General features: G+C 38.1%; 1 protein-coding gene across 1 annotated transcript; it reads right to left on the reverse strand.

The window, feature by feature from the left end:
• Positions 1-947: 947 nt before the first annotated feature.
• On the reverse strand, positions 948-21,069 carry LOC125240127. The gene is made up of 9 exons (XM_048147974.1): positions 20,838-21,069; positions 10,448-10,597; positions 9,127-9,311; positions 7,762-7,901; positions 6,496-6,641; positions 5,778-5,899; positions 4,940-5,074; positions 2,187-2,348; positions 948-1,625 (listed from the first exon to the last, which is right to left on the reverse strand). Exons 2-9 carry the CDS (start codon positions 10,509-10,511, stop codon positions 1,407-1,409), a joined length of 1,173 nt encoding a protein of 390 aa, XP_048003931.1. The 5' UTR covers positions 10,512-10,597; positions 20,838-21,069; the 3' UTR covers positions 948-1,406.
• Between the last annotated feature and the right edge of the window lie 1,777 nt (positions 21,070-22,846).

A 22,846-nucleotide genomic window follows, 5' to 3' on the forward strand; every position in this document is an offset into this window, starting at 1 on the left:
TCTTTGCTAATACTAATACTAATTTCATTCCTTTTAGTGATTGAGCGAAGTTCTTGCTTTCTTCTAGGTAGCATTATACTTTAGAATTTTCTTTATAAAAATGATCGGGGGTCATTTTCAGATTTAGCATTCTTAGACTAATTGCCACAACCTCTTTCAAATATTGGTATTTTTTTCTATCTAAATATATCGCAAAAGAATTTCGTGCAATCCACTGAATAATTTCATTGCTTTGGCATCATGATAGGACAAGCAGAAGTATAGTTTTTTGGACTAAGATTATTTCATCGTTGTGGCAATTAGAAAAATTGCCCCAAACTATTTAATTTCTTGCTTATTTTGAAACAATGCGATGAAAAAGGAGATAAAATAAACATCCACAAATCTACTTGTTTAAACTAAACATACTTTATAGTCGTCGTAATTAGAACATTGTTTCGGCGATGAGATAAATCCTTTTTATGTATTTTTTTTTGTTTTGCTACATAAACTTAATACTTTTTTGCGTCAGCTTGTTTAATGATTGACGCCATAGTCTATGCCTCTACTCTTATGGTGTGAAAAGGGTGCAGGAAATGGTCAAAAGAAAAACAAAATGTATATATTATAACGTGTTTTTTCTACTCCCGAACTGTTATTCGTCATTTACAGGGTCGTGCATAGATCTTTAAAACCCTACATAAAGATCTATTCCCCAAAGCCAGCGTCCGCCGGCTTTCCGCGCATGCGCGCAGTATCGAAAAAACTGAAAACGCATTGTTTGGCTCTGTAACCATGGCAACGCCTTATAACGACACTGCGCGAGTGCGCGGAAAGGCTTTGGGCAGCCGAGCTGACAGTGCAAACCTTTGCGTCAAAATACAGGAAGCAGTGTGAATTTCACGAAAGTTATTCAAGAAAACTATTAAAAACTAAGTGCATGGTCGTAGAAAAAGTATTGTATGCAACGGTGTTTAATTGAGTCAAAAAATAGTCGTGGCGTCTCAATAACAATTTTCGGCTTCGCCTCAAATTGTTACCCACGCCACTCGTCTTTTTTGACCTCCTTTAAACGCCTGTTGCATAAATTACTATTATTCCACCTTCTCTTTATGGACAATAGACAGTTAAAGACATATCTAAAGTCAATTCAATGAATTATTATAGCAAAATAAATAAATTTGAAATAATAATTGTCGTCGAAACAATCCAGGAAACATTAATTATTGCACAAACGACAATCTTAGTGGACAAAAGGCAAACATACACAATCAAATATATGAAAGAGGCGTAGGCACGTTCCTATGCACAGTCTAAGCTCGCGACTGGTCGCGTTCTTGTCAGGCGGTAACTGTGAGGTAATCGAGAGCGGGGAGCACTTTCAGCGGGGAGCGGACGCCATACTGTGTAGTACTCTTTATTATGTGCTAATAGAGTTCATCGACCTCCAGCTTAACATGGTCTATAACCCTGCTGAACGCGTCATAGCTGCAGCAGAAGCTATGCGTAGCGTCGTCCCGCCATGTCAACCAGCTCGCGCATGCGTCCTCGCAGAATGTCAACGCGTTATCCATTGATGAGTTGAAGAAGGAAGAGTTGATTGTGATGAAGGCTGTCGCTGCTCGGCGGGCTGGGTCGTGAACCAGCTGGAATTAAAAAGGCAGGTTGTAAATTTAAAACAACGTGACCGTCTATTGTCTTTTGAGTCGTCGGCAACCCCAGCCCTTCTTAGAACTTGTACATTCCTTTTTGCTGCATACTTAACATTTCTAATGGGGTTACCGCGACCGCTTTCCATCAAGCGGACTATATGTTTGATTGCCACCGACGTAGTATAAAGAAAACATGAAAATCCTTCAGATAAGCCGTTTAGGGTTCGAACTAGTATTAATAAATTAACATAGATGGCGCTACATAATATTGTCTTCGGGTACCGCGATAGTTACTCATGAAATAAAACTATAGAAACGGATTAAATCACATTGTAATTTTTCCTCAGTCACCCGTTGACCACGAACGCTGTAAAGTGTTCGAAACGTCGGGATGAATTTTAAATTCATTATACGCGATTTAATCCGTTTCCATGATTTTATTTCATAGATGGCGCTGTCTACTGATGACGAGTGGACAGCCGAAGTGTTAATACTGTTAATCCCTTTCACTCATCCTGCAGTAAAATTAAGGACTTTGTTTAGGTACCTACATACCTTATAAAAGTACAAAGGCACTGGCACGGCCATATTGTTGTTCTCATCCGAGTACAGGTACAGTTCCTTCTCTCCCTGGGTCCCGGGCAGCGCTAGGACCCCGTGGGTCCCGGTATATACTGTTACTGAAGAGTTGGTGGTTTTCACTCGTCGGCGAAGGGCCTGTAATTAACACAGATGAGCATAACATAACATACAATCACACCTGTATCCCATAAAGAAGTAGGCAGAACACATGAAACTACAAAATCTTCAGTGCCACTCTTGGCAAATAAGCGGTTGAAAGAAAACGAAACTGTGACATTGCAGTGACAGGTTACCAGCCTCTCGCCTACGCCACAATTTAAACCATATCCCATAGTCGCCTTCTACGATACCCACGGGAAGAAAGGGGGTGGTGAAATTCTTAACCCGTCACCACACAGGCTAGACATAGATGAGGTTATAAATTAACTTAAATAATGTGACAGACAGACGGACAGAGTTGCACCAAGGGTTCCTTTTGTACCTTTTTGGTACGGAACACTAAAAGGAAAACCCACTTCAAAAGGAGGAGGTAAATTTTGTCCCAGTAGCTAATTTAAAAGCTTTGGCCAAGTTGAACGTTTTACAAATAAAAAAAAACTTCTCGTGGAGGTTTCTAGATATTTCCTGCATTTTTGAAAATGCTCGGCAACTCGCATATTGCCAAGATAAAATAAACTTTTTAACAAAAAATAAAACCGCCTTCAAAAATAAGCGCGTTACAAAACACGGAGAAACTAAAAAGCCAAAAATAATAAACCTTTCAATTCAGATTTCTTATCGTATTGCAATAAGCTAAACATCCAAATTATAAACAAATCAATTATTTTTGTAGTCAGTACCAGACTTGCTATTGCCTGTTTGCCCCACCCAACCATACACAGGCTGGTACCGACTCCAAAAATAATTGATTTGTTTATAATTTGGATGTTTAGCTTATTGCAATACGATAAGAAATCTGAATTGAAAGGTTTATTATTTTTGGCTTTTTAGTTTCTCCGTGTTTTGTAACGCGCTTATTTTTGAAGGCGGTTTTATTTTTTGTTAAAAAGTTTATTTATTTGTTGATTTTTAGTGGTTCCTAGTGATATTATATGTATCAGTCCGAATACATGTACAGTAGTGAAAGAATTATCCTTTAACTCCTAACCATTGAGGAGTTGACCTTCCATCATCAGCTCAGCCACATAAAATTATTACCATCAGACGTAAATACTGGTGTACCTTTGAAAAATAGACTAAAAACATTACATGTGCCTATAACATTTGAAGAGTTCCCTCGATTTCTCCAGGATCCCATCATCAGACCCTGACTTGGTGCCAATGGGACCATCTCGGGGTTATACCGGTTCGATCAAAAAAAAATTTTTGAAAATCGGTCCACGATTCTCGGAGATATCGAGTAACATACATACAAAAAAAAAACAAAAAAAAAATATAAAAAAAAACATTCAGTCGAATTGAGAACCTCCTCCTTTTTTGAAGTCGGTTAAAAATGGCAGTAAAAGTAAAAGACATAAATGTAACTCCGTATAGACAGATAAAGTCTAAGAAAAAAACGTACCTCGGAACCATACAGAAAATGGTACGGTGGGCTAGATGGCGATACACCTTTAGGGGACTCTCAGCTAGATGGCGCTAATATTAATAGGTATTTGACATTTTAAAACATATCAAGCTAAGAATATGGGCCAAATTGTCAAAACTGAGGTTCAAAAGTTTTAAGCCTGTGTCGAGAGATGGCAGTCTATGCACTGTGACTACACATTTTTCTTTGGCAGTAACTCTCTAGAAACTTGATCCTATTTGCTCTTAACTATTGTAGCTAGTTTTCATTCAATGGAAAGTTTACTCGTGGCTTACAACAAGCATTATGGACAAAATCAACACACTGTGCACCGTTCAGTCACGAATCGCTTAGGAATACAAACAAAAGACCGATTCGTGTCGCATTCAGGAGCATCTATTTTCTCTTGTCTTTGTTTGAATCTATTAGTGTTCAGCAAGTGTTCATACTGTCGAGGGGGGTCAAGCGTTTCTGATCCCCCTCCCCATGCGGGTTCCTTGGCCGTAAGCCCAGGCAATGCCGGAGGGCACCATGGTGAATAATATACATCGATCCCAGCGCGCCCTCACGAACGGCAAAGAGGATGAAACGCCGGAGTGGGTTTAGTGGGTAGGGCCAAGTTTCCCTCCTCTCGCTAGGGGAGGGGAAAGAAACGGCGAGTCCCACACATCGTGCGTAGATGCATTCCCACTCCGTCAAAAAAAAAAATGTTCATACTGTAGCTACAGCTCAGTTACAGTATAATAAAGAGTAGTATAGTACAATATGGCTACTCTCTGCTTCCCGCTGAAAGTGTCGCCCACCCGCTCTTGGTTACCTCAGTTACCGCCTGTCAAGAGCTACTACAGTTACCGCCTGTCAAGAGCTCGACCAGTCGACCTGTTATACGCTCATACAAGCATGGTACGCGTTTGCATACACGAGCTTAGACTGCGTGCGTAAGAACGTGCTTCTTTCATATATTTGATCGTCGTCTGAAATCTTCTCGAGGCTGAGGCGTAGGGTTAGAGCCGGCGTAGCTTTATTTCACGCGCGTTCATATGCGCATTGTAATATACCTACTTGAAAAATAAATATTTCATTTTCATTTTTTTTTTCATTTTCATTGTCCAAGGTGTGCCTCATCGCTACTCAATCCGCACAAGTGTTATTGGTAAATTACCTCTTCAAGAGCGCCCCAGTCACCTCGGTTGCCCTTCATCCACTGAGGAGCTACGTTGACGAAGTGGAACGTGGCGCGCTGCAATGCTGCGAGAGAGAAGTCTGCTCTTGGGGCCAAGTGGCCACGCGTTAGGAACTGGAATAAAAAATATAATATTACAATTAGAATGAGTCAGTAAAATTATAACCTACCTACCATTATTTATGCCTAAGTCCGTTTTCACATTATCCGATCCGATATCGGATATCGGAAGGATTTCAATGGAAAAAATCCAATATGGCGCCTAAAATGTATGGGATATCGGTCCTACATCCGATATCGGATCTGATAATGTGAAAACGCACTTAGGGCAATGGTCTCAACAAATAGAAGTCCGTAGCATTTATTTTTGTACAGAATTTTCAGTCTTACCATTGGAATAAGGGTGAATATACAAGCAGTCTTGTTAATTCATAACTGTGTCTGTCTATATAAGCAATAAACATTATACGTATGCGATATTGACCTAAAATTAAACTTTAGTGTAGCAAAGACCGATATTATTTTTTACCGATGAAATTTTGCGGATTTTTGCCTTTTAAATCCAATTACTTACTCTGAAAATTTAACATTCAGTCTAAAAATATTTACTTATTTTATCCTTCGGCAATATCAGTCCATATTTTATATTAAAATTAATTCTGCTCTAAAAGGAGAATCATATTTTGCAGGGAAATTTCTAGGCAAGGGTACACCCTTAATTAAAATTGGTGATATAAACTGAACAAATCATTATTTATAAAGCTATAATATTGCGAATCTCATTAAAATAGTCTACTTAATGTGTCTAATGTTTTACCTGTTGTTTGCTAAAATACTTGTCCGCCATATTAGGTCCAAGAATCTCATTGAACCTGTTCTTTTCATACTGCGTCTTGTATAGTTTCTCGATGTGCACTTTACTTGGGAAGAGGTCGCCACCTGTAATGATACAATGTCACGTCTTTATCGTTTATCGTCGTGGATTATCACTTAGTCACGTTCAGTCACGAATTATGGCGTGTAAATGTCATAGGTAGTTAAGGTGCTGTGTAAGTATTATCTGTTCAAAATAACTATGTCAAGGAATTATAAACTGTAATAGACATCAACATCATGCATGAAAGAAAGAGAGTAGCTAACGTCTTTACCACTAAACCAGGCCACGGATGTACCCGTGGAACCTCTCCCTCTCTCTCAATACATGAGATTTTCTTATAACCGTAATGTTTTGGAAGAGACACTTAACGCCATCTCGTGTCTATCACTCACAACAGCGCATTTTCAGTGGTGCCATCTTGTAGTGGTGTTGTATAGGCGTCCATATTTGAATCATTTGAATGTACAGGATGGGTTTATATTCTACAATCTCAATGTCTAGTCTGTGATGTAGAGTTAGTGCTATGTGAAAACATTATCCGATCCAATATCGGATGTCGGAAGGATTTCAAAAGCAAAAATCAAAGATGGCGGCTTCAATGTATGGGATATCGGTCCTACATCCGATATCGGATCGGATAATGTGAAAACGCACTTACCTGTGAACTGCGGCCGTTTGTGACCGGTCTGTATGTTGACGCTGCTCGGCAACAGCTTATGCTTCACGAAGAACGTGTTTAGCTTGCTTCGATCGAAGCACGCTGAGTATAGCTCGTATAGCTTATCGCGGATTGTGTAGCCCACCCTGAAAGCAAATGAAGATTGAGTACATAAGTAAATATAGGGCCGATAAGTAATTTTTATAAAGGTCCTTCAAAAATAAATTAAAAAAGAAGTATGGCGCATTAGGGTAATTCCGAATGACAGAAATACTCCTTCCGAAAAGGAATCTTGATTGATATGATCGAAATAATAGTTATTTTTATGCGACTTTCGTAATTAGACGACTCTCGGAATTACCCTAACGCACCTACACAAGTAGGTAGGTATAAACAAAACAACATGGCCCACGCGCTGATATTTAGTGGTAGTTAAGATGAAACGTTAGCCTTTCATGATATGCCTAGAATTGTCTTGGATTGCTGGATTTTCAGTTTTCCGCAGCCATACATACCACCTGACCATCTGATCGCCTCTGTAGCGAGATTTATAGACGTTAGATACTAACTTGACCCTTTGACCGCCTCTGTAGCAAGCCTTACAGACTTTAGATACTAACTTGACCGTCTGACCGCCTCTGTAGCAAGCCTTAGATACGAACTTGACCTTCTGACCGCCTCTGTAGCAAACCTTACAGACTTTAAATACTAACTTGACCGTCTGACCACCTCAGTAATAAGCTATATAGATACTGACTTGACCATCTGATTGCCTCTGTGGCAAGCCTTACAAACTTTAGATACTAACTTGGCCGTCTGACCACCTCTGTAGCAAGCCTTACAGACATTAGAGACTAACTTGACCGTCTCACTGTCTCTGTAGCAAGCCTTACAGACTTTAGATACTAACTTGACCGTCTGACCGCCTCTGTAGCAAGCCTTACAAACTCTAGTAGCAGACAGCAATCTAGACATATTCCAAAGTAGCGAGACCTATTTTATGATAGTCAGTAGCCGATACCTGGAATCCATAACGACGCTGAGCTCAATTACAATGGGTTAACATTTTATATTGTAATTATTAAGTATTGTAATTAACTTTGTAAACTGTGAAGCTATACTTTAAGTGTTAATATAAGGAATAATAAATAAAATAGATACTAACTTGACCATCTGACCGCCTATGTAGCAAGCCTTACTGACTTTAGATACAAACTGACCGTCTGACCGCCTCTGTAGCAAGCTTTATAGACTTTAGATACTAACTTGACCGTCTGACCGCCTCCGTAGCAAGCTTTGTTGGTTTCCTTGACCGTGAACACAGGTGCGGAACTGCAGTTCAATTGGTTCAGCTCTCCGGTCCATTTTCCTACAGAGAAGGTGGATGTTGAGACGCATTTGGCGTCCTGGGGAAGAAAAATATGTAGTTAAAAAAAGGGTTTTTTTTAAGTAGTACTACTACTATATATAAATTATAAACTGAAATAGATACCATACGCTAAAGAAAAAGCGATCAAGCCCACTGGTGACGAAGCCGGGAATCGAACCCGGGTCTCCAGCTAACGCGGCTGACGTGATAAACCGCTACACCACCTCGACCGCTGGTGCTGCTGGTGATGCACAATAATTATCAATTAATTTATTCGTAATTTAGTAGAAATAACGTGTCTGTGTGTGTCTGTCTGTGGCATCGTAGTTCCCGAACGGATGAACGGATTTAATTTTTGTTTGATAGCTGAATTAGTCGGGAGCGTTTTTAGCCATAAGTATAAACTATATTTATGTTGGAAATCGGAGCGTGTATATCACCCTTATAATTCAATCTGTCTTTGCACGTGTGAACAAGGCTTAACGTTACTTTTTAATCTGTGCTGTCTGCTTTTTTCGCTCTCTCTCTTTTGGTTCAGACACACTGATGGACAGACGTGTCCCCTTGTCTTTATTCCCATGTAAGTGCTACGACTACTATATACTTAATGTGTGTGAGATTAATAAATATCTTCAGTCTGTTTAGCGTGACTATTATTCCACTGCCCTACGGAACCTCGGTTCCGCTTATCAATTTAAAAGTAAAACCTACCACCACTTCTTTCCTAGTAGCCTGGCCGGCGACGGTGAACATCCAGTGCGGGCACGCGACGGTCAACACAGCGCCTCGGCATAGGAAGATGGCGCCACTGGCTGTGTTGGAGCTAAGGTACTCGTTACCCAATAAGTAGATTGCTGATGGAGGGAACTCAGTACAATATGATTGACAATTTAATTGCCAATCTGACCTAGTCTACACGATTTTTTAGTAGCGTCGGGGAGAGGACTTTAGATAGTAACCTGACCGTCTCTGTAGCAAGCTTTACAGACTTTAGATACCTAATTGACCGTCTGACCGCCTCTGTAGCAAACGTTACAGACTTTAGATACCTATTTGACCGCCTGACCGCCTCTGTAGAACCTTCATAGATCAATAAAGAATTATCAATTAATTTATTCGTCATTTAGTGGAAATGACGTGTCTGTGTGTCTGTCTATCTGTGGCATCGTAGCTCCCGAAGATTTAGATTTAGTTTTTTTTTTGTTTGAAAGCTGAATTAGTCGGGAGTGTTCTTAGCCATATAATCTATATTTGAAACCTACCACCGCTTCTTTCCTAGTAGCCTGGCCGGCGATGGTGACCGCCCGCTGCGGGCACGCGACGGTCAGAACAGTGCCGCGGCGCAGGAAGATGGCGCCACTCGCCGTGTTGGGAGTGAGGAACTCATTACCCAATAGGTACACAGCTGATGGAGACCCGAAGTCGGTTTTTAGTGAGAGAATGCAGTCTGGAAAATAAGCAAGTTTGTATTTTTAAATTAAAGGGAAAATTGATTGTTTTTTTTTTTAATGGGTCGACAACGCGCATGTGACACCCCTTGAGTTGAAGGCGTCCATAGGTTACGGTGACCGCTTTCCATCAGGCGGGCCGTATACCTGTTTGCCACCGACGTGGTATAAAGTAAATGAATTGACCGTGACGTCACTCCTCAGTATTTCATAGTAATTCCATATTAGCAAATCGATTTGACAGTTCTTAAAAAGAAGCTGATTTGACTAGTAGGAAACTTGCCTAATATTATATACCTAACTAATGTAGTATCCTTCTTATTCAGGTATTTACTAATTAATACACTTAATTAAATACGTTATATTTAACTAATTATTTTATCTGTCAACTTGGCCTTGATATATTTCCTGTGTAGATAAATGGATTCGTATTTCGTATAATACATACTTATTTGTGTAATTTCATGCAAAAAGGGTATGTATCTTTGTTTTATGTCCAATAAGAATCATTTTATCACAATTTATATTAAATTAGCTTTTGCCCGCGGCTTCGCTCGCGTTAGAAGGAGACAAAAAGTAGCCTATGTCACTCTCCATCCCTTCAACTATCTCCACTTAAAAAATCACGACAATTCGTCGCTCCGTTTTGCCGTGAAAGACGGACACACAAACAGACACACACACTTTCCCATTTATAATATTAGTATGGATTTTTAGGTGAAAAAGACCTTTTAAAAACCGAAAAAGCAATTTTTTTTAAAAGAACGGGGGAGAGGACCATTATAAGTAGTCAAGTATTTAAACTATTTAAAGGGTCGGTAACGCGCATGTAACACCCTCTAGAGCTTCAGGCATCCACAAGCTACGGAGACGGCTTACCATCGGACCATATTCGTGTGCCACAGTTTATTAAAAAAACACAATCACGCCTGCATCCCATAAAGGGGTAGGCAGAGCACATGAATACTAAGTTTCAGTGCCACTCTTGGCAAAAAGGGGTTGAAAGAAATCCAAATTGTGACATTGCAGTGACAGTTTGCTAGCTTCTCGCCTACGCCACAGTTTAACCCATATCCCACAGGATTAAAAAAAAACATGTTAATAAACAATCAAAATTATAAATAATAAAACTTACCTCCGCCAATCCGATCGACTTTCAATACAATCAATAACACAAGCAAACAGATGATAGACTTCATTCTGTCCAAACACAAGTGCACTATACAGTACAAGAACGGTTTTCACTTATGTATAAATATTATAATATATATCACAGTTGTCACACCTGTGGACAAAAGAAGGTAAAGTACAACTTTCACACGTGTAAGGTACAGCGGGGCAAATCTCGACTAGGGGACAAATGTAACTACTACTACTCTTTTTTACTACTTTTTATATCTTTGTTTTAAATTTTTATTTCATTGTTTCACACTATTTTCAATACTTACCGATTAGAAACACACAGTAATGATGTAACCATTGTCGTATTGTTTTGTTTTATTTTGTCTTAAAACTTTAACTGCTTGTTAACATAACTTTTATATGTAAGAAGTTATGATATTATTTTAATTGATACCTAAGACTGAACCATCTCCTCCACGGGACAGGCATCTGCCTAGTGTGGAGGTCAGTTTAATTGTATACATGACTGTATTTTCTTGGAAATAAACAAATTTTTTTTTTTTTTTTTTTTCCATGTTTGCATTATTACATAGAGTGTCCACCGGTTATATATGGTAGGCGTGTTCAGTGGATAATATATGTAGAACTCAACATCATCATCATCATCATCCTTGAAAATGAAAATGAAATGAAAATGAAATATTTATTTTTCAAGTAGGCATATTACAATGCGCATATGAACGTCAAATAAAGCTACGCCGGCTCTAACCCTACGCCTCAGCCTCGAGAAGATTTCAGTCCCCCCTCAGTTGGGTGGGGGGTATCCACTATGGGACCGGCAAGAAACTCGGCGGGCAACTTCTTTTCAAAACATTACATCTTATAATTAACATGCATTAAATAACAAGATACAATTTAACATGCAAAAGTATTCATCAAAGAATATGAACAGACTAGGTACTCTATGGAAATTAATTTCAATAAATTATATTATTGCTTAATAATACGTCGTTCTTCTTCAGAGAAAACATATCAAATTGTCACAGAAGAAAAAGATAATATGAATCTCAATATCATTAAATATGTAATTTACCTACACAACATAAAATATAAAATATTTGATGTGCTTTCTTATCTGAACTGTGTCCTCTATACATAATACAATTATTTTAATTGCTATTCGTTTTTTGTAGTTTCTGGTTCGGGCCATGCATGTTTGTCTGTCAAATAGTCCTCGACTCTGTAATAAGCCTTTAACATCAATGTTTTTTTTAAGTAGTTCTTAAGAGCTGGGAGGGGTAATCTCAAAGCAGTGTCAGGTAACTTATTATAAAAATGAATGCATTGCCCAACAAATGACTTCTGTACTTTACGGACACGAAACTTCTTTATGGCAAGCTTATTTTTGTTTCTAGTGTTATAATTATGGATATCAGAATTCTTAGTGAAACAGTCTAAATTCTTAACAACATAAATTATACTATCATAAATGTATTGGGAAGCTACAGTTAAGATATTAATTTCTTTGAAGAGTTCTCTTACTGATTCACGTGTTCCTAAGTTGTAAATAGAACGAATGGCTCTCTTTTGTAATACAAAGATAGTCTGTATGTCAGCTGCTTTGCCCCAAACCAGAATACCGTATGACATTACACTGTGAAAATAACTATGATACACTAGGCGAGCTGTCTCAACATTAGTCAGTTGCCTGATTCTCCTAACGGCGTATGCGGCTGAACTTAATTTGCTTGCTAGTTTCTTTATATGAGGACTCCATTGTAGATTTTTGTCCAATGTTAAACCAAGGAACAGTGTTGTATCTACCATCTCTAAGCATTCATCATTCAAAAGTATTTTTGTATCGATTGGTTTAACATTCGGCAGAGAAAATCGAATACATTTGGTTTTCTTAGAATTAAGAAGTAAATTGTTGACAGTAAACCACTGCAGTACATCAGCTAACGTGCTATTAATTACATTGTAATCCGTAGATTTTCGGTCAAGATTAAAAAGCAGTGATGTATCATCAGCAAAAAGTACTATTTCACAAAAGTTTTTTACTATATATGGCAAATCATTTATATAAACCAAAAACAGGAATGGACCTAAAATTGAGCCTTGTGGCACTCCTAATTGGACTACAGTCCCGCTAGAGTGAGTTTTGTTAACAACTACTGTTTGTGTTCTATTGCTAAGGTAAGAAGACATAAAGTTTAGGGCATTTATAGACAAACCATAGTGTTCTAATTTCAAAATGAGCGTTCCATGATCCACACAATCAAAGGCTTTTGAAAGATCACAAAATATGCCAATTGCATCACAAGAATTTTCCCAAAAATTATATATATGTTTAATGAGTACCGAAGCAGCATCGGTCGTGGAACGGCCCCTTGTGAAACCGAACTGTTTGCTTGTAAGTAATCTATGTCTGTTGAAGTGTCCCAGTAGATCATTTAACATTAGCTTCTCAAAGACTTTACTTAGTACAGGAAGTATTGATATGGGACGGAAATTGGTTATATCACTCGAATCACCCGATTTAAAAAGCGGTATGACTTTGCGACATTTCATAAGATCTGGAAAGGTGCCTTGTGAAATTGAAATATTATATATTACGGCCAAGTAAGGTGCTATTATATCTATGACATGACTAATTACTTTAACTGATGTTCCCCATAAGTCTTCCGTTTTCTTTAAATTGAGTGACTTGAATGTTTTAACAATATTTACAGAGTCTACTTGACTAAATTCAAATGAATTATTACATTTCTTAACATTAGCACAAAGTAATGAATGGGCTTGAGCCGCAGAAGAATGTAAACATTTTGTGGTGTTAACGGCTATATTTGAGAAATAATCTTCGAATGCCGAGGCAACATCGCTGTTCGACACTATTTGTTGATTATCTGATACAATGTTGACTTGACAATCGCGTGATTTACATTTACCAGCTTCTTTATTTATAATACTCCAAGTTGTTTTCACTTTGTTGTCCGACACTTTCAATTTAGAACTAATAAAGTTTTTCTTAGCAGTTAAACACACTTTCTTGAAGATTCTTGAGTAGTTTCTTACATAGTCCAGGAATTCTGAATTCTTGTTCAGCTCTCTCTCACCATAAAGTTCATAAAGTCTTTTTCTACTTTTGTGAATACCTACAGTAGCCCATTCACTAAACTTTGTTTTAACTTTTGACCCACTAATAGATTTCACTTTAAAATTGTTATTAAATTGATTAAGAATTACATTGAAAACATCTTGATACAAATGATTACAGTCATAATGCGAAAATGGTATTATAGACAAACTATGTTGAATTTCATTTTTGAATGATTCCAAGCGAGATCCAGTAATGGGTCTATATGTTATTGTTTGTGGAGTATCATGAATAACGTTTAAGAAAGCTGCCCTTTGGCCGCTGTGATCGGAATGAAAACAGTTAAATAATTTCTTATCTGTACATTCACAGTTACAAAAAATATTATCTAGGCATGTTGCACTAGTCACACCTACCCGAGTAGGTTCAAGAAATAAATTAAATAAATTAAATGATTTAAACAAACAGAACATTTTAACAGTATTACTAGATGACTCGAGCAAGTTAACATTAAAATCTCCACATACAATAACATGTTTTTGGCCCTTGCATACTAAATTCAGAACATTTTCCATTGTAGATTCAAATATGCTGAAGTCAGCTGATGGTGGTCTATAAACACATACAATAATATATCTGTCTAATTCAACACATGAAATTTCTATAGTTCTTTCTATGGAATATTTTACAACATCTTTGCGCTCTTTACACTTCATACAATTTTTAACAATAATAAGGGAGCCACCATGAGCAGCAGATTTTCTGGCAAAAAAACTAGCTAATTTAAAATTAACATAATCAAATATCAACTGTTCTTGTTTCAACCAATGTTCAGTAATACACATAACTTCAACATTATTACTATCTAAAAATAATCCTACTTCTAATTCTTTGCTGGAAAAACCCTGAATATTCTGGTGAACAACGTTCATACTCAGGTGTTTTTCCGCTGTCTTACAATCTAGTTTAAATGAGGCATGGGGTCCTTGGCTTTGTCAGCTGACTGAGACTTATATATAACACTATTACATCTATTTGGCTCAATATTGAAGGCCAATAACTCCACTAAATATACAAATAATTTCTTTGGCAAAAATACCTTCCGTGGAGCTAGCATGAAGCGTTCAATGAATTTATTTAAGTCAAAGAAATGGTACTTTTTATTAACAGCTATGGCATGGTACATTAAAGAATTATAGTAAGCTATCTTACAATTATAGTCATATGATACATTTTCTGCATAAGGTAGTGCACATAATATAATTTTCCCCACACCAGATTTTTCAATAACATTTAGTGTGGACATCAATTTATCTATGCTAAGCTTATCTACATTAAGACTATTTCCTAATAAAATTACTAATGTAGTACTGCTATCATAACATCCCTTTGAAATAAGGTCACATAAATGAGACAAAGTAATGTTTTGATAACAGTAATTTGTCACTTGTTGCTCTAACTGGTAGCTCAATAATGGGCCCATTCCTAACCCAATCTGATCTGAAAAAACAACCGTCTTACTGACTGCTCTAGGGGGCTGTTTAACTACTGCCGCATGCCTAGTTGTGTCGTGGGCCACATCGGCTTGAATAATCTTTGCTGGTGGCATTTGGCCACAATTACAATGTTTTCCATTTAATAATGCCTTACACCGCTCCTCCAAATCTCTATTTTCTAGCAGCAATTTATTAAAAGCCTGTATGTGCTCCTCAACTTGTTTTTTAGTAGTCTCATACATGGTGGATACTGCCAAAAGCTCATCTTTCAGCCTGTTAGGTTCGTTCTCAAAAAAGTGGCACCGTCAGGGTAAAGTGAATGAAAAAAAATGAAAATGGTTTTTTGTACCTTTTTGGATTTAAATATGTTTTTGAGTGCATCAATGATACGGAATTTGCAGGAGGGAACGAAATAGTCGTAAAAACGTAGAACTTATAGCGAGTTGAAATTTTAGACATACAGGAGAAAGTGAATAGACAGGGTAGCAGGGAAAACGTGGCAGGATAAAGAGAGTTTGAATAAAAAAACAAGTTTACTACTAATAATTCAACGTATATCGACTATTATGATTTCGTTAGGATTCAATTTTTTTTCTTTAAGTAGAAACAAAAGCAAAAAAAAGTATTTTTTTAAACAATATCCATTATTTTTTATTCAAAACAGTTGAAGTACAGTAAGTGATATCTGATTATTATTTTCAGTCACGATGCCTGCAGTGTTTGACTGGTAGAGAATGCCTTAAGGCATTATGTACACCATTTTGTACTTTTTTATGTGCAATAAAGAATAAATAAATAAGTACCTACAAATCCTACAATCACAGTCTTGTAAAACAACAAAGCACATATCATGATTCACAATGTGAGTTGTACTTGTGCATGTAATGCCTGCAATGGCTGCCCCAGTGGAAGAGTTGGTTCGTCTCCTTGATGTCTCCTTGGTAACATATGTCGAGATAATGAGGTCAGTATTTAAAATGAGGGCCACTCTAGGGCCGGACGGTGTGCCTTGGCTCTTTAAACATCTTGGAAGTAGATTACGTGGCCACATTGACGACAGCCTCCGAGAGGGTATAAATTCTCGTTGGAAGGTGGGCAGACTGTGCCTTTCGAAAAAAGGGTAGTCCAGTTGACTGTCCCTTAGGATACCGTCCCATTGCCCTCCTAGATGAAACTGGCACGATGTTGAGCGCATCATCGTAAGTCTCATCTACTGCTGTGCACGCATTTTGAAAGACACGTGCCCAAACATCAGAGATCGGGTTCTGGGAGGAGCTATAGAGGCAATTGATGCACTGCATAAATACAGCGGTCTGGTAGCAGAGAAAAGGCAGGGAGCTATCGCAGTATCTCTTGACATTGCCAATTACTTCGGCTTTCTTCCTTATGTGGTAATAAAATAGGCGCATTGCTTCCACGATGCGCCTTTCTATTTGAAGATCATCATTCACCATAGGGCATTACCTTGCAGATAGAGTACTGCTCAATGAATCAGGAGGAAGATGCCTAGAAAGACGAATGGAGTGTGGTGTTCCTACCGGCTGCGCCATATAAACGTATAGGGACAGGTCAATGAGACTACGTGCTCAAATCAAGACTGACTTCTTTATTCTTCTTCTTACCCACATGCATATTCATAATAATCATAACCTACCCACAGTTTTCCACAGGGGTCGGTACTGGGCGCCTGCTCTGGAGCATTGGCTTTGACTTGGCTATCAGAGTAGTCCAACTTCTCCGCATGATCACCATTTGTTATGCCGATGACACAATAGTAGCCGTGAGGGGAAGAAAGTACCAGGATAATAAGGAGAGCCACAGTGGCAACTGAGCTCACAGTTAGGCGCATTAATTTGTTTGGGCTTGCGGTGTTACTTGCCACGACCGATGACGTGGTTTTCGAAGGAAAGGTTGGCTTCTGCCCGAAGAATGTGATTGCTGCCGACCTAGCCAAAATGATAATCGTTGACGCTATACGCCGATCGAAATGCAATATGGTTCTGTAATGCCTATATGCAAGAGCGATAGGGATGTTGCCTTGCCTATTGGCGGTGAGGCGGTCCCTCTTACGCCCCAAATTAAGTACTTGGGCTTAAATTCAAACCAAAATTGGTACTCCGAGGAACATTTTATCAAATTGGTTCCTAGCCTCGTCGGGACTGCTTCGGCGCTGAGCAGACTATTGCCCAATATCGAAGGACCCAATGCCCCATATCGGCGCTTATATGCGAACGTCACCCGCAGCGTGTATACAAAATTTCAGCTCAGTCGGTTGAATATTTCTGCTTCAAATTGGGTTGCAAGATTTGACCTCAACATACATACAAACATACATACATTGCAAGTTAGTAAAAACCATGTCAAAATAGCTTTTTTTTACTTGTATTTCTTTATCCTGTCAACAGTCACTTTACCCTGCAGAGTGATGGCAGGATAAAGTCACACAGGGTGTAGTGAAAATCCGATTAACTAGATATTATCTCCGAAACTGTTGATAATACAACTGTCATAATTTTAATATACATAGTTATACTTCAATACAACATTAAAATGTTATTGGTAAAAAAACTGCCGTATTAATATTTTAAAATAATCATGCCAGAATAAAGTGGACATACCTGTTACAAACTCCGAACGTCACACTTTGAAAACTTCTAACCACAAGACCGCAGCACCTCACACACAAACCTTTACACCGGCGGCTAGAACCATACTGGCTACGTGTTTTACGTATATTAGGGCCTCAATAAGACTTTCTGTGTGTGAGTGAGGTGCAATACCGCGGACGCACAGGATATGGAGAAAATATCGCTGGACAAACTTTGAAGGTGAAAATTAGTGTTAAAAAGTAATCGAAACATCCCGTGCAACGTATATTTAAGAATATAGTAGTCTATTCTCTACAAAAAACAATATTTTATTATCATAAAACTGCAATTTAATAATCTATAGAGCGAAAACTTGAGCAGTGTCGCGTTGTGACAAGGCAGGGTACAGTAGAAAACGGTCTTCTTTATTTTTTTTTTACAAAAGTATTATATTTATAGAAAAAATATGTGTTGGCCTCGATGTGTCACGTTAATGCCTACTTATGAAAATTTTAATTATATGTGAAAATTATATATTTCGCATACTTTCTATTCAAAAACGTGATGGCAGGGTACGATGCCACTATTTTGAGAATTACCCGTTAATGTCGGCATTTAATTTCAGAAAATTTGATTCCTTGACTTCCAGCTCTGAATGACAGTCTTGAACCCTATTTTTCATAACTGTTAATGTATGTTTTAATTTACTATATTTTTTAATACATGCCTGGCCTTTGATCAGCTTTTGGGTTCTCCTAATATACCTATTAATCTTAATGTACTTTTTTAACTTATTACTACTATTAAAGAATACTATGTGTTTGGAGTCCCTACTTAATTGTGTTTCACCGCTTACCAACTCTTGGTACACATTCTGTAACTGCGAAGCATCATAGTGCTCCCGCTCTTTCCTAAACAAATTAAGTTCCTCATTTGCCACACCCAGTTCTTCTTCTAACTGTGTGATGCGGGCCAAGGCCACTTCATGTGTCGAAGCGCACTGGTTGAAGGTGTCTATTGTGCCTTGCAAACGGTCCACTTCTCCGCGGGCATCAGTCAGCTGCACATCATTGTCCGCCAGCTCCCTTCTCAATTCTGAGTTTTTGTTGATTATTTTCTGGAGCTCCACTTCGCTTTCCTCCCTTTCCTCCAACAACTGCTTCGACAAGGCCCTCGACTCGTGTAGGTCCTGTGCTGTTGTTTTTAGCTGCATCTCTAGTTGTCGTGCCGTTGCCTTGCGTTATCACAGCATTTGCCACGGCTCATCGGATCCTGGGGTCCGCTTTGTCAACTAATCCCAAGATTTGGCGTAGGCACTAGTTTTACGAAAGCGACTGCCATCTGACCTTCCAACCCGAAAGGTAACTAGACCTTATTGGAATTAGTCCGGTTTCCTCACGATGTTTTCCTTCACCGAAAAGCGACTGGCAAATATCAAATGACATTTCGCACATAAGTTCCGGAAAACTCATTGTGCGAGCCGGGGTTCGAACCTGCGACTTTCGGAACGAAAGTCGCACGCACTTACCGCTAGGCTACCAGTGCGCAACTGTAGAACTCAACATCATAGTGTAATAATGGGAAAAATGGATCAGTTACAATTGCCCCCCAGTCAAGATTTGCCCCGCTGTACCTTACAACACAAACATTTAAGGCTGACGTCCACTATGCTCACCGAATCGAAATTCAAATCCCTTTTACATTTGACCATGAAATTTTATTGATGATGAGAAATTACATTTACTATGCACTATGCAACTGTGTCCATTGGCGACGCTACGAATTCACCATTCATAGTAAACTAGCTTTTGCCGGCGGCTTCGCTCGCGTTAGAAAGGGATAAAAAGTAGCCTATGTCACTCTCCGTCCCTTCAAGTATCTGGAGATAAAATCACAATTCGTCGCTCCGTTTTGCCGTGAAAGACGGACATGTATAGATTATGTAGAACTTCCGAAGGAATTCAGAGCTACCCATGAGCCTCATCATCCGATACGTGGAGATGGTCGAGAACCTCCTGAATAGCTGAAGGATCTTAGGATCGAAGGGGGTAATTGCACAAAAGATCCCGATGGGTCGAAGTGCGTAAGGGCCCCCGCAGATTTAAGATAAGATAAGATAGATTATGTAGAAGGCCAATTTTTAAAATTCGATACGGTGAGCCTAGTATAGACGTCAGCCTTTACGATCCGTAGAGTATTTTAGTTATCTCTATCGCTTTTCCGTATTGGTACGACAGAGTTACGAATCGTTCGCCAAGGAGCGTGAACAATTGCACTCTTGACTACGGCCCACCTCCGGTGTTTTCAATTTTGTTCGAATACGCAACGCCCTTGTATACCTACTCTAGTTCACAAACGTATCACTTTCTGCACACTTTCTGAACAACAATCACCAACTTTCAGAGCATGAGGAATGAAAAATGTTTTTCTCAAACATGCAATGAAATATTGTCTTTACGTTCCTTAAAATTGGCTGGGAAGTATCGCTTTTTGGGCGCAACAACTCGAGAGGACTGTAAAGGGATTTCATATTATTTTTTAGGCCTAGGCCTGCAAAGTAACTTTTTTAAGTAAGCTGTCAGAACTGTCATGTCACTTTTTTTTAAATTTTTGTGTGACCTGGATACTTGTCACACTTGACGTTTGAGTGTATTTGTATTTTGTCACTTAATAAATAAAATATTGTCCTTTAGAGCATTTTTTTTTATTTCATTGTATGTTTGAGAAAAGCACTATACATGCCTCGAAAAGCGTGAAAACGGATTCCCGGCCTCGTATCCCTATCCGGCCTCGCTCGCACGCTCGCTCGGCCGTATATACCCACTTGGCCGGAAATCCTCATTTTCCCGGCCTCTGATGTAATGTACTATTGTTACTAATTACACAAAAAATTAGTACTTACAAAGTAAAACTATATGTTTAGAGGTCGGTTACTAACATCAAAATGGGATATTGATCAACATTTTCTTTATATCTATGTACCATTCTTTTTTAATTACTTAATGAGTTCGGCTAATTATTTTAGTAATTTGATGGATGATGAGTTTATACATTAAGTAGTTATATTATCTTAATTAATGTCACACAAATTACACCTAAAATAAAAGTTTTGTTTTATTACACTCATTTTACTCGTAAATAGTGTCTACAACACACTATGTTTAACTTCAAAGACTGTTTGCAAACACAATGAAATCGTTTAAAATATAAATAAATACGTACGATATATTTCTTTGGATCATAACACTTGAACTACATTTCGTTCTAACTATTTGTAGACATTCTGTTAAAAAAAACTTCCGCCTTACTATTAGGTATTACAAATATGCTAGCTATCTAGTTACGGTAGAACACGGAACACAAACACCGTGTCTGTCAGAATAAGGACAAACACTGACGATTTACCGTAAAGTGATACCAGTATTAAAAGCTAAAAGTCTGTGCTGCGTGAAAAAGGTATGATTTTACCAATAATAGTAACAATTATAGTTCGAGAATAGAATCCTGAACTTGCGAGTTTTTTAACACGCGAGGAGTAAAAACATTTGCACCCGAGTGTAACACAAAACTTTTCCTCTCACTATAGCGAGGAAACTTCAACGCAAAAAATGAGTTTATCACTGCCTCCAGTAGTTTCACAGGTGGTATATCATCTTTATTACTAGATTCACCTACTTTTATCAATTTTAAAGCAGTTAATTTGACTTTATTCAAGGTCAAATTACTTTACCCACTAGTGGATAAAATGCGTTTTTATCCGCTGGCATTAAAGGACAAAACACGTGTTTCCGAGCTAGTGAGGGGGAAAATATCTTACAGTAGGTACATTTTTAGGGATATAGGAAAACAGCATACTTAGCTTAAGTATCATTAAAAAGGGCGTTGCATCAACCACATTTGAGACACATCATCGTCACGCAGCAGAAGTCTATAGAACTTCCCATACAATAAAATTTTACGAACACTTTATACCTATTAACGGTGCCAGAGGGTTTGATGCAACCGGTCCTTAGAAACACAAATTTAATTATAACAGGTAATCTATGAAAACTAAATCAGTAGTTAACTACGCGAAATAGTAAAATGCAACAATACTTTCAAAAAAGTTACACAATTTCACTCAAAACAATCCTCTTTTTTGGTCTGTCACCATTTTTGCATTTTGTTTTCACCGCAAAATTTCGTCGCATTATCTTATTGAAATATCTAAACCTAGTTTTCCCAGTACGCTTTTAATACGGTTTTAGAAGGAGTACATTTTTAGTACGCCTGATGTTCAGAAATTACGTAAAATCGTAAAAAAGTACATTGGCAACACTGTTATGTAAATACGATGCGCGCGCCTCCTCTACCATCGTGCCGTTATCTGAAACTCACTCGGTAATCGCTCGTATTATTCATATCTAATTTAATTAGGCTAATGAAGACAGGGTTTAACTTATGGGGTTTTTAAATAAGATTACCTTAAAATGGGTTATATGTATATACTACAATAAGTGTTCCGGACTTTTATATTTTAGTTTTATTTTGGAAAGTTTCATTTTATATTTTTTTACGATAAACAGGGAATCCTACCTCACCCCGTAGTCCCTTGTAATTGGGGTGAGATGGGATTTCATACAAGGGTGATTTTGGATTGTTTGGTCGATTTTTTTATTATGAATATTACTAAATATAGCTCAATTTTAAATTGAAATAATTGGAACACATTGTTTCTGTAGCAGTAACCTTAAAATCTCATCTCACCCCCCATTCGTCCATTCTCTCTTCATTCATAACTTAACTCCCCACGAACCCTAAGCTACTTACCTCAAATTACGGTAAATATTTTTTATTTTTCCCCTTACTAGCTCGGAAACACGCGTTTTGTCCTTTAAAACTACTGGAAGCAGTGATAAACGCATTTTTTTGCGTTGTAGTTTCCTCGCTATAGTGAGGGGAAAAGTTTTGTGTTACACTCGGGTGCAAATGTATTTTACTTCTCGTGTGTTAAAAAACTCGCAAGTTCAGGATTCTATTCTCGAACCACTCGCTTCGCTCGTGTTTCAACTATAGAATCCTTTCACTTGCTCGTTTTTCAATTCCATACTCGGCGTTAAAATACAACTTTGCCCCCTTGTATAACAAATAACTATTCTTTGAACTGCCTATTTTAAGTTGGGAAGGGACATTTGAGTCATGACATGAATGAGGAAAGCTGGTTTCAAAGTTGAGTAATTAGTATCTTACCT

Source organism: Leguminivora glycinivorella, chromosome 26 (genome assembly GCF_023078275.1).
Source record: "Leguminivora glycinivorella isolate SPB_JAAS2020 chromosome 26, LegGlyc_1.1, whole genome shotgun sequence".
In the NCBI taxonomy this organism is placed as follows: domain Eukaryota; kingdom Metazoa; phylum Arthropoda; class Insecta; order Lepidoptera; family Tortricidae; genus Leguminivora; species Leguminivora glycinivorella.

Excerpts from the sequence above, each read along its gene's own strand:
- LOC125240127 (XM_048147974.1), bottom strand. The coding sequence starts at position 10,511 with ATGAAGTCTATCATCTGTTTGCTTGTGTTATTGATTGTATTGAAAGTC. Across the intron at positions 5,900-6,495 it reads CAAACGGCCGCAGTTCACAG|GTGGCGACCTCTTCCCAAGT; the intron begins GTAAGTGCGTTT and ends GTATCATTACAG. Across the intron at positions 2,349-4,939 it reads ACTGGGGCGCTCTTGAAGAG|GCCCTTCGCCGACGAGTGAA; the intron begins GTAATTTACCAA and ends TGTTAATTACAG.